Consider the following 17,937-nt stretch of genomic DNA (forward strand, 5'->3'; position numbering starts at 1 on the left):
TTAAGGTTTGGAAGCTGCATGTTTAGGGTGACCCAATTTCCCTATATTGGGCCATCTCTCCCCAGGAATTGTTTTTTGTACCCAAAAATTTTCCTGAAACCTCATTTAATCCGGAAGGTGATATGAAAATGGTATTTTTTTGCTTTTTTTTTGTTACAAAATACCCATAAAGATGTTTTTAGCAGCAACATTTGAAACGGCCGAAGAAACTTGTGTATTTTTCTTTTTTTTCAGAATTCAATGTTTCCACTTACACATTTCAAACCACGGATTCTTAATACTAGGAGCACTTCTGTGCCTACCAACGCCTCTCTCCTCTATCTGGACTGCTGGTTGAGTTATAAAACAAGGTAGAAAAAAGTTTTAAAAAAGTACAAGATAGCGCGACACTCAAAACAAGTTGAATAAGAACTTAAGCACAAGGGGCTTTTAATATCAGTAGGAATCAATTTTAAATCTGATTTAAACGAAAAAATACAGGCAGAACAGTCTAGTCCCAAAATTGTATTTTTATCAAAAGTTTGAGTCCATTTTGGGTGGACATCAATGCATTTTATTGCCTTCTTGGTCAAACAGCTCAGCTTCCCTTGACTAGGCTGGGAGAGCTACTGAGCATGTGCAAAAAAAAAAAAAAAAAGTGTACCGACGAATGCTTCCTGGTTCCAGTAGAGACAGCGAGGGAGGAGTTAAATGGACCTGAAATCTTGTTTTCTAACACCAATAACAAAAGAATGGCTGCACCGATTTTCTTGCAAAAAAATGCATCGGAAGTCATAGATAACGGAGTCCAATGTGCACAACATGAAAAGGCAAATATTTAAAATCTTTTACATTTTTTTAAAATAATAATAATAATAATAATAAAAAAATACTGTGGTGGAGCCACATTAGCTATGCCCCTACTGGACCATTTGATACGACGGTGGTGTAACTGAGCAAATGGGTGGTTATTAAGGTAATTCTATGAAGAGGATGAAGCGGGAAGAGGTGGTCTCCAGGGGGCCCTGACATTTAAACGAATTCAGAAACGTTAACCTTACATTTTCTAACCAGAATCACCACAAACAGTATATATTTGTATATATATATAATTATATATAGCCACAAAATGAAGATTCTAAATGTTTTCTGTTCAGTTCCAAAACCAAAAGGTTTCAACACGACGCAGATTTATCTTCTGTGCTTTAATACAAACAACGGAGGTCTCGGAACTGACCGATTTATACATATTTACAGAATTTCTTAAACTAACGCTGGGAAGGTATGCTTTACTGATCCCTCAACAATAAGAATGGCTGTCTCTTTAAGTTTACTGGAAGCGATAACTGCTGGTGGATCTTCCATTAACCAATTAAGCACCACTCAACAGGTTAAATTTGGGTCTTATCCACCCAATAAGATTGACGAGACCGCTAGATTAGGAAGACTAAACGCAGAATGTACTCTTAGCTGGCAATATCCGGAGATTGGCAAAATCCCAGTTACCCAAGGACAAAGAAGGACGTTTTTTGCTCATGGTGTAAGCGTGAATAGTCGATCCAGCATTGGGTATACCGACAGCTTTAGATTGTGTCGTCTTTGGAACTTCACAACGATGGAGACTTCAATTGAAATGTATTTAAAAATCAAACACAACTCTTGTCAATGGGGTAAAGGCTGAACTGGCCAAAGGCTGGTGTAGTGCTCATGGCTACGGCTTTGCCAAAAGCTTCTCATTTTGCATCACAGGGGGAACGAGAATCGAGCATCCAAAGCAAGAGGGGGCGTTTGGGCGTCACCAGAAACCAACATGGTGGCTGATTTAAGCCCTTAGCAGAAGTAAACGCTGCTGCATGTGGCTGGCCTGGTGAGCTCAGAAAGAAAATATCTAAATATCTTTCCATCATCGGCAGAGAGCTGGTACGTGAGGTCACCTCTGGAAAAGAGAACCAGCCAAGATGAGAAATCAGACCATTTTGGGGTCAATTGCTTCAATGAGGGGTTTTTGCTTTCTTCTCAATCAGCAAGGAGGAGGAACTTGATGGACTTTTTTCTACCTAAATTATTATATGACCTCCAGCATCATCACCGGCAACTACTTTGTGGGAAGGAAGAATCTCTGGAAATTTCTGCCGAGGACAAAAATATTTACTTGGCAATGGAGATATGCAAATGAGCTGATCAAATGAACCTAATTAAATCTTACCAGCTAACTGGTTTTACTCATTTAAATATACCGGGCTTGATCAGGACAGTTGGGACATCACTGGCCGGTTCCTCGCTGTGGTTCAGATAGTTCCACAACTTCAGTAACATTGTACCGGAGAAGCAGTGACATTGTACCGGAGAATCAGTAACAGTGTAACGGATAATCAGTGACATTGTACCGGATAATCAGTGACATTGTACCGGATAATCAGTGACATTGTACCGGATAATCAGTGACATTGTACCGGATGATCAGTAACATTGTACCGGATAATCGGTAAACGCATTCCAACAATTCTAAACTAAAATGTAACAACAATAAAAATAATATTCAGCATTTGTCTGGACGAGAAGTACTTTGCCGGTGGTTCTCGTCAGAGTTCCGTCCGTATCGGTTACATTTTCTCTTTGCTTTGTAGTTGGTTAGAATGTTACAGCACGTGATGAGAATACGATAAAGAATACAGGAGACGTTGACTTTTCTGTCCAAAACTTTTGTTTTTGACTCTTCTATTAAACCAGCTGCATCGAATCAACTGAAAATCAGCATTTCCCCGTCATGCTGGGACGAGCCTCCGATCAAATGGTTTTCGTCCGCCGGACGTCGTCGTCTCGCCGGCAGGCCTGATATGGAGGTCGACTTGTATATACATCAGCTTCAAAGCCAAGTCCGACGCTGGGAATCCAGCGGGTAAACGTCCTGTGGTTGTTACAATTGTTGAGGGATACCTTGGTCTTTGTAGCCTGCAATGAGAAGCGCGAAGGGTGTTAGCTGGTCTGCATCCAGTAACCATACAAAAACATCTAAAAATATAGAATTATAGTATATTTAGATATATATCGCGTAGACGTCTACCCGCTGCCCCGACTACACACCAGGGAGTCAGAAGCGCCGGTAAGTTGGGGGGCGGGCGTGTTAAATGGGGGGGAATAAGGTGTTTCTGGAGGGAGAGTGCTCTGTGAAATGCCTTTTAACCCCCTTAATGCCACTCTGCCTCCAGAAATGCCTTTTAACCCTCTATACGCCAATCCGCCTCCTGAAATCCCTCATACCTCCCTATTTGCCACTCTATAATATGCCTTTTAACCCCCTAAATGCCAGAGTGACATATAGGGGTATAAGGCATTTCTGGAGGCAGAGTGGCACATAGGGGGTCAAAAGGCATATCATGGGGCACAGTGGCATTTAGAGGGTTAAAAGGCATATCATGGAACACAGTGGCATATAGGGGGTATAAGGCATTTCTGGGGCAGATGTGCATAACTGGGGGGGCAGGTTGAAAATAAAAGGAAAAAAAACTAAAATATTTTTCTCAATCATAGCTGGTAAAACTTTTTTCCTAAATTAATATTCAGATTTGGGGGGGGGGGGTTGTCTTATAATCAGGTTCGTTTTAAAATGGAGCAAATACGGTGTATATGTGCTTGTACAGGGCATAACAAGTCACGTAAACTTTTGAGACCTCAGGGGTCTTGTCTTCAAATGGAATCCACCTGAAAAAGAGACCTCTGAGGTCCAAAAAGTATATGTCATAGATCTGATTTCTGGCCCCATATAACCGGTAAATAGAATTGGCTCAGCAGGTTTATCAGGAAATGAATCTGTCTTCAAAAGGCGCTCTGGCCGTAGGTGGATACGGGAAAGGTCAATATATTTATAAATAGTTGCAGAATTAATATGTCTACCATCCTTCATAAGCATTTAGCAGCATAAACTAAAATGACAGCCGACACGGTTACTTCCTGCTTTACACATTTACTTTGAGAGAATGGTAGATAAAAGAAAAGCCTCCCAGCAGAAGTGGTAGAGGCAGTGGCGGAACTACCGGGGTCGCAGGGGTCGCGACTGCGACCGGGCCCTGGCGTTCTGCCAGTCAGGGGGGCCCAGGGGGTATCGAGCGGTTGCTGAAAACGACCGCTCGGCACCTCTTGGGCCCCCCTGACTGACAGAAATCCAGGACTCCTCTGCTCCCCGCCGCCGCCGGCCTCAGCGCTGCCCAGACTGCAGTGTTGGGAGCGTGAGACGTCTGTCTCGGGTGCCGGAGCTTCATCAGTGAAGCCGTGCGCAGCGAGACAGACGCCTCACGCCCCCACCACAGGTAAGTGACCTACAAAGGGGGGTAGGGAGGGAGTGGATACATCGTGAGAAGGGGGGGTATGGGGGGAGAGGATAGATCGTGAGAAGGGGGGTAGGGAGGGTGAGAAGAGGGGGTAGGGAGGGAGAGGGTAGATCGTGAGAAGGGGGGGTAGGGAGGGAGAGGGTAGATCGTGAGAAGGGGGGGTAGGAAGGGAGAGGGTAGATCGTGAGAAGGGGGGGTAGGGAGGGAGAAGGTAGATCGTGAGAAGGGGGGTAGGGAGGGAGAGGGTAGATCGTGAGGGGGGGGTAGGGAGGGAGAAGGTAGATAATGAGAAGGGGGGTAGGGAGGGACAGGGTAGATAGTGAGAAGGGGGAAGGGAGAGGGTAGATGGGTTGGGGTTGGGGGTGGGTGTGGGGGCCCTTAACAGATTCTCGCACCGGGGCCCTGAGGTTTCTAGTTACGCCCCTGGGTAGAGGGTAATAAAGTGAGGGACATGCATGGGAGTGGCATACGGCTCCTGAATCTAAGGTGAGACTAAGAGTTTTTATTAAGGAAAACGGGCAGATTAGAAGGGGCCGACTGGGGCCGATCTGCCGGCAGATTTTAGATCTGCCTCCAGTTTAACTTGGCATTCAATGGCTACTAATGTCAAGAAGCACTTACCTTGCGAGACTTTGTTGAAGGTCACCCAGGGAACACGAAACAGATTGAAATAACAAAAAAAGAAGAAAAAATAAATACTTAAATTAACGAATTTCCACGCACTTTCCATTAAGACATCCCTGAAGCTGAATAAGCATCCTGGGGGGAATGGGAAAACTGCAATACATATTTCCATGTGACATTTAGAGAGTGGTAGATAAGTGGAACAGCCTCCCAGCAGAAGTGGTAGAGGCTAATACAGTGAGGCTATTAAACATGCATGGGACAGGGATACGGCTCCTGAATCTAGGACGAGACCAACGACTGATTAAGGTTTGACTCTTTACAGCAGGAGAAACGGGCGACTAGACGGGGGCCGGATGGGGCCGATCTGCCGGCAGATTCTGTGTTTTGGAATTTCCTGTAACTACTGCAGATGCCTAATTAATTTCAGTTAACGCTGTAAATTATTATCATTAATTGGTCTGTCTGAGATAATTACTGGTAATTGGAAGGCTTTATGTAATTAATGTTATTCCTGTTACTGTTGGCATTATGTAAAGTGCTAAAATACTCTCAAACACGGTGGCCATTAATGGGGTTTTTTTACATAAATAAAAAGGCCCAGCAATACGTACGCTTGCAGATTACAGCATACGATGAGTATACGTACTGTGTGCATGCGCGCCTGGGGTGTACGCATGGAAATTGGGGACTGTTTTATTTTCAAGTGTGGGGTTACAGGTGAGGTCAGGGGGTCTGGATACTTTTTCTGGAGAAGTGGCTTCATGAGTGGGTGGGGCCAGCTGCCTGTAGGGGTGGGGATAGCACTGCAATCTCCTTGTGGGTGGGGAGTGGGCGTGGCCAAATAAAGCTCCCCTGCCCAGAGTAACAAGAAACTAACCCGGAGACCCATTGTATCTCCTGAAACAGGCCGCGATGTACCGCGCTACGGAATCTGCTGGCGATATATAAATAAATGTAATGTAAACTTTGGGACAAATCCTATGTGATTGTGTAACTTATTTCTATAAATTATATACAAGAATTTAAAGGTGAAAATGTATTTTCTGATGTTTTTATCCACATTATTGCATAATCCCCAACCATCCAATGTTTCTCAGGAGAGTCCTAATTTTCGGACAGTGTCCCACCGGACCCTCCATCCCAGGGAGCTGGAGGTCTGCGCTATCTCGGCTCCCACGTGACACCGCATCGTGGGTCTTTATGTTAGGCAGGAGTTCAATCCCACCCTTCCTGCTTTACGGCCCATCCTCCCTGCATCTGGCCCCTCCCCTTCCTGCTTCCGGACACCCCCCCCAACAAAGATTTGGACATCTGAAATGTTGAGGGGTATGTTACGTATATGCTATGTACTTGATCTAGATCTAGAACCCTGCGATACCCTCGTACCCAACAAACATTCTGAGCTTCTAGAAAAGAGGGGCATCAGGGGAGGAAAAAGAGGGACAGATGAATTTGTGTCTCAAAGAGGCCATTTGTATGCATGTTTGTTTAAAAAAAAAAAACTAAAAAATTTCAGTTGCTTTTATGTTAAGATGAGAATGCAGGTAAGACGTTGTGTTATAACAGACACGTCGGGGGAGGGAAAGTAATGGAGGAGGCTTGGGGCGAAGCGGACGTTGATGGCTCATTATAAAGAGAAATGACTAGTTGGGAAGTTCTTGGTGGAAGTAAAATTAATTCACAGGAGACGGCGGATCACCAGGAGGATCCATGTCTGACGGGGCAGCTCTTTCTGCATGCGCAGGTTGAGATCATACATATAACAGCAGGGAAGACATCTGGGGTCCATAGGGATATTTAAATCGATATGTCATTGGTAAGTGGCTTTTTTTTTTGTACACAGGATATATATATATATATATATATATATATATATATATATATATATATACACAGGCTAAAAATAAAAGGCTGAGTTCCCTGCGGCACAATCAGGATCTTCTATTTGGGGCCACATTTTTTGGATGACCTCATATTTGCAGGTTTTTGTATTATAAAAAAATATATTTCTGGTCCAATTTTTGTAAAATAAAAAGGCATAAAAAAGCTAGTAATTTCAAAAAACCCCCCCCATACTTCCGCAAGTATTCGTCAGTATTCATTACACTGCGCACAGGCAGCATTGTGTTTTAACTGTTTAGGTCTAAGACACACGCAGCGTTAAACGCTAATGGATGAGCGCCCAGTATACTGTATCGGGCAGCCTAGAGCTCAATGCTGCAGGGTCATGCAGAATGTGTGGCCCCACCCCCTCTGGGCCCTGCCCCTTTGGGCCCCGCCCCATGTGTCCCTGGATGTATATAAAGCTCTGCTTCTCATGTTTCAAGACACAAACTCCGGCCGACCCAAAAATGCCGTAGCAAGCAGGGTTTCTTTTAAAATCTGCGTCTCTTATTCGTAGTGTTTTGTTCAGAAAAGATAGGTTTTTTTATAAGAAAAGCTGATTTTGTTATTAATCTCCTGTGGTCTCTTTTATTGCTTTCGCGCAGACGTCCACCGGCTGCCCCCACTAGACACCAGGAAGTCTGGAGCACGGGGGTGCAAGTCTGGGGATGCACTGGTAAGACTGGGGGTTGGGGGGGCAGAGTGGCAAATGAAAGGGGGGGGGGAAAAAACAAGAAATGCATTACTTCTAACATTTTTATATAGTCTTATAGTCAGGCTTTTTCTTTTTTTTTCCTAGATTAATATTCTTATTTTCGGGGGTCGTCTTATAATCAAGCACATACGGTATATGTCATGTAAAGTAAGAATGCGTATTAAAGGTAAGTTACCCTAACCCTCTGTGAAAAGAGTACGAAGAAAAGGGTACTCAGCTAAAGCCATAGATACCTTTCTTCTCCATGGTCCGATCATTCTTGCCACCGATTGGCTGCATGAAACAGCCAGTGGTAGGAGCTTTCTGCTCATTAATAGCACAATGTATAAATGGTTTTGGGTGCTGGATGTACTTTTTTTTGGGGGGGTATGAAAACTATTTACCTGCGCCTGTAGATGATAGATGGTACAAAGACCAAGAGGTCATCCATTGAGACTCGAGGAAAGGGTTCCTTCAGTAAGAACACTAAAGATGTGGAATTCACTTCCTACAGAGGCTGTGCTATGAAATGCAATTGATGCCTTTTAAATTATTATTAGTATTATTTATTGTTTTATATAGCGCCATCAAATTCCGTAGCGCTGTACAATGGGTAGACAGGACACAACAAGTAGTATGTAACATAACAAATTGACTTACAGACACAACAGGTTGAGTGGATGCTTTCTTAGAGCAATTATTCTCGGATGCACAATTTTCCTGCAAACTCCCCCCCCAAAAAAAAAACTAAAACGGAGCGACTTACTTGCCAGAATTACCATGTCCATTCCCCAAAATATACTCATGATCCAGCCCACCATCACGATGGCCGTGAGGATCTGGATAAGAGCCGCCGCGATGTTCAGCCAAAACACGCAGCACACGTGTCGGTCGGGGAGGTCTGTTCTGGCCCCGCAGAGCACGGTGAAAGCCGACACGAAGGTTCCTAGAAACAAACCGGAGAGCGAGATCAGGTTAATTCCCACCAAGGATAACCTAATGGAAAGTACCGGAAAATAATAGGGAATAAAGATACCCAAAGTGGTCAGATTTAGCGTGGTAACTATAGGTAACGCTATTTCCAGCAGAATGTGTTTTTTTGTGTGATAGAAGTTACCGTACTGTCCCGAATATAGTTTGGTGCCATTTTAAAGGAACTTTTCTACACATAGTAGAAGGATTAAACAGTTTATCCTCACGCTCACTCACACTCTCCTTGTCTCCTCGCCTTCTCTGCCGACCGTGTCCCTGTCTCCTTTTCAGCAGCTCCGCTTCTTCTCTTGCCTCTTCCTGTTCTTCCGTCTTCGTCCGCTGCTCCCTGGCATCAACGCCGCCAACCAGCTCCCGAAGAGCTTTTGCTCCAAGAGGCCAGAATAATGCAGACAGATTCCCAGAGAAAAAGAGGCGCAGAAATCCATCTGCAATAATTTTTTTGGGAGGAAGAGCTCCGGGAGGCCTAGTCAACGGAGCTGAAGCGGACGAAGAAAGAAGACACAAGAACAAGAAGAGGCAAGAGAAGAAAAGCGGAGCTGCAGAGACAGAGACGGGGACAGACTCCCAGAATTTCTGGGGGACTTGAGACCTCTGAGACAGCAAAGGAGAGGCAAAAAGGCACCTAACCCCCGATTATAGCCTACGCTCCTAATTTAAAGACAATATGGTATATGCAACGGTAATTACTTTCATAAATACAAACTGCCTGACCGTGCATACATGTTATTTACATAGACCATGATATGATCTGCCCCTCCGCTGTGCAGTGAGTCGGTAAACAGGGCATATAACAAGAACCGCATCGCATAACTATCTGGAGTGAAAGAAAAGATAAAAATTATGACATTTCAGCCCAAAGCGAGTAATTTTTTTGCCCTCCATCGTCTATCAGCTTGAAATATAATCCGTCAGTCGGAGTATCCCGCTTGCATCGCCGCGCGGCTGAAACTAGCGGTTTTGCGGAAGCTCTCATACGGATAAATCACTAATTCAATTAGGCAGAAGTATTAAGCAGAGCTAATCTGGTTTAGCATATCCGTTATTGCAAATGACTTGGCTCATAAAATCAGACTAACAGGACATGGAACGGGGGGGGGGGGGGGATAAATCCGGGGGACGTAGAATTCGCTCTGTCCTTCAATGGAATATCTGTTTTCAGATTCCTATAGATTCCCAAGCTGGCCCCCCTCTCTCTGCACGCCATACTTCCCAACAGTCCCGGTTTCTGAAGGACTGTCTTGATTTTTATAGTCGGATGGGTCGAATTTGCGTGCGCCCCCCCCCCCGGAGCTGCAGTGTTTTCAGAAAACTTACTAAGTACTTTTATATCCATCCGTTTATTTATATACATGCCTCCGACACGCGGCTTGCACTTGGAGATAATGTATATATAAGGACAGAGTGTTTGTACAAAGGCAGAGATTTATAAAATATGCCCTTTTCTGGGTTTACGTGGAAATTCCGGCGTGGCTTAGAGTTCTAAGCTGTTCTTCTTGCCCTGGTTTTCTTTTGGTAGTAAATCACTTGCAGGGTCTGTGAATGCGGACGGCCCTTCTTTCCAAAACCCCGTATTACTGAATATACTAAATGATTAAATCTACATTTTGCCACATAATCTACTTTTACAGGATAAAATCGGAATTTACCGCAAGATACAAGAAATTCTCCCATCAATTATTTCTACAGGTTTTTACACGGCAAATATCCATTATATATAGATTCCGCTCCTGAGTTGTGTGTTCAGTTGCAACCCTTATAGTGGGGAAAAAAGGGCAAAAAAAAGCATATGGGGGCAAGATGCATAACCCCCCCTGTCACGGTCAGGACTACTTGCCAAGCCGTGACTGTGTGGAGGGCATGGGCATGAAGGGGTTAATAGCACCAGGCCTCTGGATTTACTAACTTGACCCCTTAACAAGGCATAAGTTACACCAAATTAACCCCCAAATCCTGCCTGTATCCCCCCAGGTAGTCTGCCACCACTCACGCTTTTGATACCGGATTCGTGAGAAATCCGAATTAGAACCTTTATCTCTATATATATATCAACCCACCCCGGGCAACTAACATATATATATATATATATATATATATATATAATATCCAGTAAAACGTAATAACAACAATATGGTAACGTGTTATCGTCTCTTAGGGTTTGTGGATATCGATACTAGAGCCCAAAGACAGACTTGGATTATGAATATTTTAATAACAAAAAGACAAAGATTACACAGTGCCAGAATTACAAAAACAAGACATACAAAATAAAAGTAAAACAGCAAACAGTTCTTAAAAACAAAGGGACTTAAACACAAGACCCTCACTCACGAGTTTCTCCAATAAGTAGGCCTGTGGGAACTCCTTAAGTCCAGATGGATTCTTACGATGTTGTTCCGATCAGAGTATATCATGGAGTTCTGCTTTGAGGTCGCTGCTTTGTCCCTAAATCAGACTTTTGCAAACAAACGCCCCTCTGACCACATGACTGATTATATGACACCATCCCCAAGAATCGGGTCCCATCTTTGATGTGCCAATAAGTTATGGTGGGGTAAAGGTGATGGAAACCCCCCACTTAAGATAGGAATGGAATTCCTATAACTCAGGGTCCTTATCTGTTAGGCCATGAATCACCACAGGGGTCCTTTGGGAAGATGACACCTCTAGCCAGAACAGATACAGAGGGCATGCACAAAAACACATTTAAATCAACCTCAGATTAACTCATTGAATGCTTAAACAAAGAAACAAACCACCTCTGCTGGGTTACCCTTCCATGCATCCACTACATTATATGAGTTAATCATGACACCCCCCCCCATGCATTTGGCAGGTGGACCGTATGAACATTTAAAGGGACCTCTCGGGTATCATACGCATTAAAGGGCCTGTGATGGTTGGAGCGTCCCTTTAATATCTCTTTAATATCTTATTTACCTGGTCTTTTAATCGCTGTCTCTGTAAATCCCGTTCTTCCTCAATGAACCAATAATATAAATGAATGAGAATTCATTCATTTACACTCAATCTGAGATCCCTCTCGGGTCCGTCCAGCCTGGCCGTACAGGCAAATTGGCAATTAGTTTTTACATTTACATTTCTTTATCTTGAGAAAGGCCATCGGAGCAGATGTGATATCCTAACATTAAGAGGCGAACTAGAACCTTGGCTCGTTCCACACAGATTGACTGTCAAGAGGCAGGTAGTTGTGGCTACAAATGTATTAAATTCAGCAGAGAAGATGGAACAGCAGCTTTAGAAACAGGGTGACCATCAGTGGGGTACAACCAGTGTCTGTGCAAGCAGGGGGCTTTGTCTCATGTGTCACGAGCCCATGCATTGTCTTTTGCAGCCCGCTACTGGAGACTAGGCTCTCGTGGGCTTTGGGACCCATTGTGGGTATGGGGCGGGGGCAGGTGAGGCGGTGAACATTTCAGAAGTCCAAAGAGGGTCACTAGAGGTGGAGAAGACCCATCTGCCTGCCTTACCTGTGGCACTCAGGTGAGATTAACAAGTGTTGCGAGGTGGGAGCAACAGCCCAGACTTCCATCAATTCCAAAGCTTGATGAGTCCGTCAAGGAAGATCAAAGGATCTTCTCAAGTGGTAAATGATCTTCACAGCTCGCAAAGGGGGGAGAGCCAGCTGGAAGGAACAGCCTGAAAATCTAGAATGTCCTGTGGAAGATGGGACTGTTGGGAGGTATGAATATGTGAACTTAGTCCTCACACGTGTTCATAAAATCAATTACAGCTGATTATGGACAGATCTTAAGGTGAAACATCTGAACCCAAAAGCCTTATGGTGGCCACTAAGACTTGGGGTCCCCCCTGCACCACCGGGGCCTGTGTTACACCCCTGCCCTCTCCTCACAACTCCCAGCAACAAAACGCTAGGGGATAGATGAGTTAATAGGGAGGAATAATCATGCAGATCCTGAAAACAGGGCGCTTAGATGGCTGCCCCCGCAGGGGGAAGGGGTCTCCAATACTTATATATAAACACTTTTACATATTTATTTAATGCAAAATATAATGTTATCAACGGGTGGCACATCGGTTTTAACAAATGTGACCTTTCCTCGCCACCACAATAATAAGCTTATCCATAAACGGTTACATTGTTATTGTGAATCAGTGTCGATGTCGTTGGGATCAGACCCGTCTTCCATAGAAAAATACATTTATAGAATTCAGACGATGCATGCAGACCAGTGGCAGGACGCGCGACACCATAAATCTATTAATTGCCGGGAAAACCTCGATTTACAGAGCAGAATGGGAAAAAAAAACATCAAAATTAACAAAAAAGTCCATATATGGATTGGGATTAAAATCTCAAAATCAAACGGGAAAAATGTTATGGAATTTTCCAGTTTGACATTTTTACTGCTTTAAGAAATACAACTTTGTCAAAAAAAAAGCAACAGATACAGCTGGATCCTCGCGAACTTCTTTGCACGAGATCTACAAAGCTACATTAACCATTTATATACCGATTACGATAGATTGATTTAAAAATTTAAGGTCTCCGTATATTCAGATGTACAATGGGCATTTTGGGCACGTGCTGGGAAACCTAATGTTCTAAACATGTAGTGTAATTGTAACATGAACATGATGTGTAATACAGACTAGGAAATATCATTACATAAGTTGTGGTGGGTAAAAGGTAACAGAAACCCTTCCACTTAAATTTAAGGGGCAGTAGAAGTATTGTTAAACACTCATCTACACACACCAGACAAGCCAGAAGGCTTGCTTTTCCCTCAGATATCTCATGGTGCTTTCACAACCACAAAGGATTCTGGGTAGGCACATGCAAACAAGGTTAACAATTATCACCTTTGCCTCTATATCCACTTTATACATGGATTCCTTGAAAGTAATTGCCCGCTGTACAAGACAGCCTTTAGACAAAACTCAGGAAGAGGTACAATAGCCAGATCACCACTCATGGACAGCTGTTTCGTCCTTCATGGGACTCGTCAGCATGAGGTTGTGATACTGGCTTAATAGTATGAGGCTTGGGGTAACTAAGAAATATCATTACATAAGTTGTGGTGGGTAAAAGGTAACAGAAACCCTTCCACTTAAATTTAAGGGGCAGTAGAAGTATTGTTAAACACTCATCTACACACACCAGACAAGCCAGAAGGCTTGCTTTTCCCTCAGATATCTCATGGTGCTTTCACAACCACAAAGGATTCTGGGTAGGCACATGCAAACAAGGTTAACAATTATCACCTTTGCCTCTATATCCACTTTATACATGGATTCCTTGAAAGTAATTGCCCGCTGTACAAGACAGCCTTTAGACAAAACTCAGGAAGAGGTACAATAGCCAGATCACCACTCATGGACAGCTGTTTCGTCCTTCATGGGACTCGTCAGCATGAGGTTGTGATACTGGCTTAATAGTATGAGGCTTGGGGTAACTAAGAAATATCATTACATAAGTTGTGGTGGGTAAAAGGTAACAGAAACCCTTCCACTTAAATTTAAGGGGCAGTAGAAGTATTGTTAAACACTCATCTACACACACCAGACAAGCCAGAAGGCTTGCTTTTCCCTCAGATATCTCATGGTGCTTTCACAACCACAAAGGATTCTGGGTAGGCACATGCAAACAAGGTTAACAATTATCACCTTTGCCTCTATATCCACTTTATACATGGATTCCTTGAAAGTAATTGCCCGCTGTACAAGACAGCCTTTAGACAAAACTCAGGAAGAGGTACAATAGCCAGATCACCACTCATGGACAGCTGTTTCGTCCTTCATGGGACTCGTCAGCATGAGGTTGTGATACTGGCTTAATAGTATGAGGCTTGGGGTAACTAAGAAATATCATTACATAAGTTGTGGTGGGTAAAAGGTAACAGAAACCCTTCCACTTAAATTTAAGGGGCAGTAGAAGTATTGTTAAACACTCATCTACACACACCAGACAAGCCAGAAGGCTTGCTTTTCCCTCAGATATCTCATGGTGCTTTCACAACCACAAAGGATTCTGGGTAGGCACATGCAAACAAGGTTAACAATTATCACCTTTGCCTCTATATCCACTTTATACATGGATTCCTTGAAAGTAATTGCCCGCTGTACAAGACAGCCTTTAGACAAAACTCAGGAAGAGGTACAATAGCCAGATCACCACTCATGGACAGCTGTTTCGTCCTTCATGGGACTCGTCAGCATGAGGTTGTGATACTGGCTTAATAGTATGAGGCTTGGGGTAACTAAGAAATATCATTACATAAGTTGTGGTGGGTAAAAGGTAACAGAAACCCTTCCACTTAAATTTAAGGGGCAGTAGAAGTATTGTTAAACACTCATCTACACACACCAGACAAGCCAGAAGGCTTGCTTTTCCCTCAGATATCTCATGGTGCTTTCACAACCACAAAGGATTCTGGGTAGGCACATGCAAACAAGGTTAACAATTATCACCTTTGCCTCTATATCCACTTTATACATGGATTCCTTGAAAGTAATTGCCCGCTGTACAAGACAGCCTTTAGACAAAACTCAGGAAGAGGTACAATAGCCAGATCACCACTCATGGACAGCTGTTTCGTCCTTCATGGGACTCGTCAGCATGAGGTTGTGATACTGGCTTAATAGTATGAGGCTTGGGGTAACTAAGAAATATCATTACATAAGTTGTGGTGGGTAAAAGGTAACAGAAACCCTTCCACTTAAATTTAAGGGGCAGTAGAAGTATTGTTAAACACTCATCTACACACACCAGACAAGCCAGAAGGCTTGCTTTTCCCTCAGATATCTCATGGTGCTTTCACAACCACAAAGGATTCTGGGTAGGCACATGCAAACAAGGTTAACAATTATCACCTTTGCCTCTATATCCACTTTATACATGGATTCCTTGAAAGTAATTGCCCGCTGTACAAGACAGCCTTTAGACAAAACTCAGGAAGAGGTACAATAGCCAGATCACCACTCATGGACAGCTGTTTCGTCCTTCATGGGACTCGTCAGCATGAGGTTGTGATACTGGCTTAATAGTATGAGGCTTGGGGTAACTAAGAAATATCATTACATAAGTTGTGGTGGGTAAAAGGTAACAGAAACCCTTCCACTTAAATTTAAGGGGCAGTAGAAGTATTGTTAAACACTCATCTACACACACCAGACAAGCCAGAAGGCTTGCTTTTCCCTCAGATATCTCATGGTGCTTTCACAACCACAAAGGATTCTGGGTAGGCACATGCAAACAAGGTTAACAATTATCACCTTTGCCTCTATATCCACTTTATACATGGATTCCTTGAAAGTAATTGCCCGCTGTACAAGACAGCCTTTAGACAAAACTCAGGAAGAGGTACAATAGCCAGATCACCACTCATGGACAGCTGTTTCGTCCTTCATGGGACTCGTCAGCATGAGGTTGTGATACTGGCTTAATAGTATGAGGCTTGGGGTAACTAAGAAATATCATTACATAAGTTGTGGTGGGTAAAAGGTAACAGAAACCCTTCCACTTAAATTTAAGGGGCAGTAGAAGTATTGTTAAACACTCATCTACACACACCAGACAAGCCAGAAGGCTTGCTTTTCCCTCAGATATCTCATGATCTGAGGGAAAAGCAAGCCTTCTGGCTTGTCTGGTGTGTGTAGATGAGTGTTTAACAATACTTCTACTGCCCCTTAAATTTAAGTGGAAGGGTTTCTGTTACCTTTTACCCACCACAACTTATGTAATGATATTTCTTAGTTACCCCAAGCCTCATACTATTAAGCCAGTATCACAACCTCATGCTGACGAGTCCCATGAAGGACGAAACAGCTGTCCATGAGTGGTGATCTGGCTATTGTACCTCTTCCTGAGTTTTGTCTAAAGGCTGTCTTGTACAGCGGGCAATTACTTTCAAGGAATCCATGTATAAAGTGGATATAGAGGCAAAGGTGATAATTGTTAACCTTGTTTGCATGTGCCTACCCAGAATCCTTTGTGGTTGTGAAAGCACCATGAGATATCTGAGGGAAAAGCAAGCCTTCTGGCTTGTCTGGTGTGTGTAGATGAGTGTTTAACAATACTTCTAATACAGACTAGCAAACAGACCAACCACATAGTCTATAATTTACCCCTTCTACACTAAATCAATCTGATTAATATTATTTACAGATTAAAATCAGCAATATATGGACAAAAGTATTGGGACGCCTGATCATTACACCAACAGGGGCTTTGATGACATCACATTCTAAACACATAGACATTAATATGAAGTTGGTCCCCACTTTGCAGCTTCCATTCTTCTGGGAAGGATTTCCACAAGATTTTGGGGAGTTTCTGGGGGGAATTTTTGCCCGTTCATCCAGTAGAGCGTTTGTGAGGTTGGCACTGATGTTGGCCGAGACGCCCGGCTCACAATCTCCATTCCAGTTCATCCCAAAGGTGTTGGATGGGGTTGAGGTCGGGGCTCTGTGTGGCCGGTCAAGTTCTTCCACCACAAACTCATCCAACCATATTTTTATGGGGTCTTCCCCAAACCGTCCCCGCAAAGTCGTAAGCAGAGCGTTGTGTATCATGTCTTGGAATGCTGAAGGGTCAATGACTGAATAAGGTTTGAGTCTTTACAGCAGGAAAAACAGGCGACTAGATGGGGCCGGATGGGGCCGATCCGCCGGCAGATTCTAAGTTTCTATGTTTTTAAGGCTAAATGTTTAATTTATGTTTTTCCTTCCAGCGAGCATCTGCTGTTTGAAGTTTTTCGCTCTCATCGCTGGCTTTGGAGTATAAAACCCATTCCTCGGGGGGGCGGGCGTATGAATCTGTACGTTTTATCTTTATTTGGCTAATCAGTGCCCTCCAATTGAGTTCGAGTGAGGACAAAATGAAAGTGCTTTCACTGACGTCCTCTCCCATGCTTCCAGGGAGAGGACATCACCGCAAGTACAGCCACTTTGGCTGAACTTCCCACTGGGTTATGCCTGCAGATATGCAGATGATGATAGGAGATTGAAGATAGAAGAGAAGATAAAAGATGTGGAAGACGTGGAAGTGGTGGACAGAGAAGGTAGGGAAACATTTAAAGAGCATGAGAGAGTGAATGAGAATAAGAGCGTGAGAGAGTGAACGAGAGTGTGAGAGAGTGAGCGAGAGTTTGAGAGTGGGCACCGAGCAACAAATTGTGTTCCCGAATTAAAAATGCCGAACGTATGGGCAGGAAATGGGTCAAAAAAGAACCAAAGAATGGGAGCACTTTACTGCCACTATGCAGGGCTTTAATTTTATTTAATTTTGGAGAACGTATATTAAAGTACTTAGTAGGGCTGTTAGGGACATTTAATTGCCCCTAAAGGACAATTGAAAACAATGCATTTTGAGCCGTACATGTACGGGCTTTGTCATTAAGGAGTTAAAATATCATCAATTATTACACATATCTGTTCAGCTGTGTTAATGGA

General features: G+C 43.5%; 1 protein-coding gene across 1 annotated transcript in view; it reads right to left on the minus strand.

The window, feature by feature from the left end:
• Positions 1-2,896: 2,896 nt before the first annotated feature.
• Positions 2,897-17,937, minus strand: part of STUM (stum, mechanosensory transduction mediator homolog) — a 29,433-nt gene continuing 14,392 nt past the window's right edge. The window contains exons 2-4 of the mRNA XM_089499082.1: positions 8,279-8,458; positions 4,929-4,937; positions 2,897-2,931 (exon numbers count right to left, since the gene is read on the minus strand). Coding sequence (XP_089355208.1) covers positions 2,897-2,931; positions 4,929-4,937; positions 8,279-8,458 — 224 coding nt within the window. The remainder of the gene's footprint in view (positions 2,932-4,928; positions 4,938-8,278; positions 8,459-17,937) is intronic.

This window comes from Sceloporus occidentalis, unplaced genomic scaffold (genome assembly GCF_023333645.1).
Source record: "Sceloporus occidentalis isolate IW3139 unplaced genomic scaffold, rSceOcc1.0.p SCAF_129, whole genome shotgun sequence".
NCBI lineage: Eukaryota > Metazoa > Chordata > Lepidosauria > Squamata > Phrynosomatidae > Sceloporus > Sceloporus occidentalis.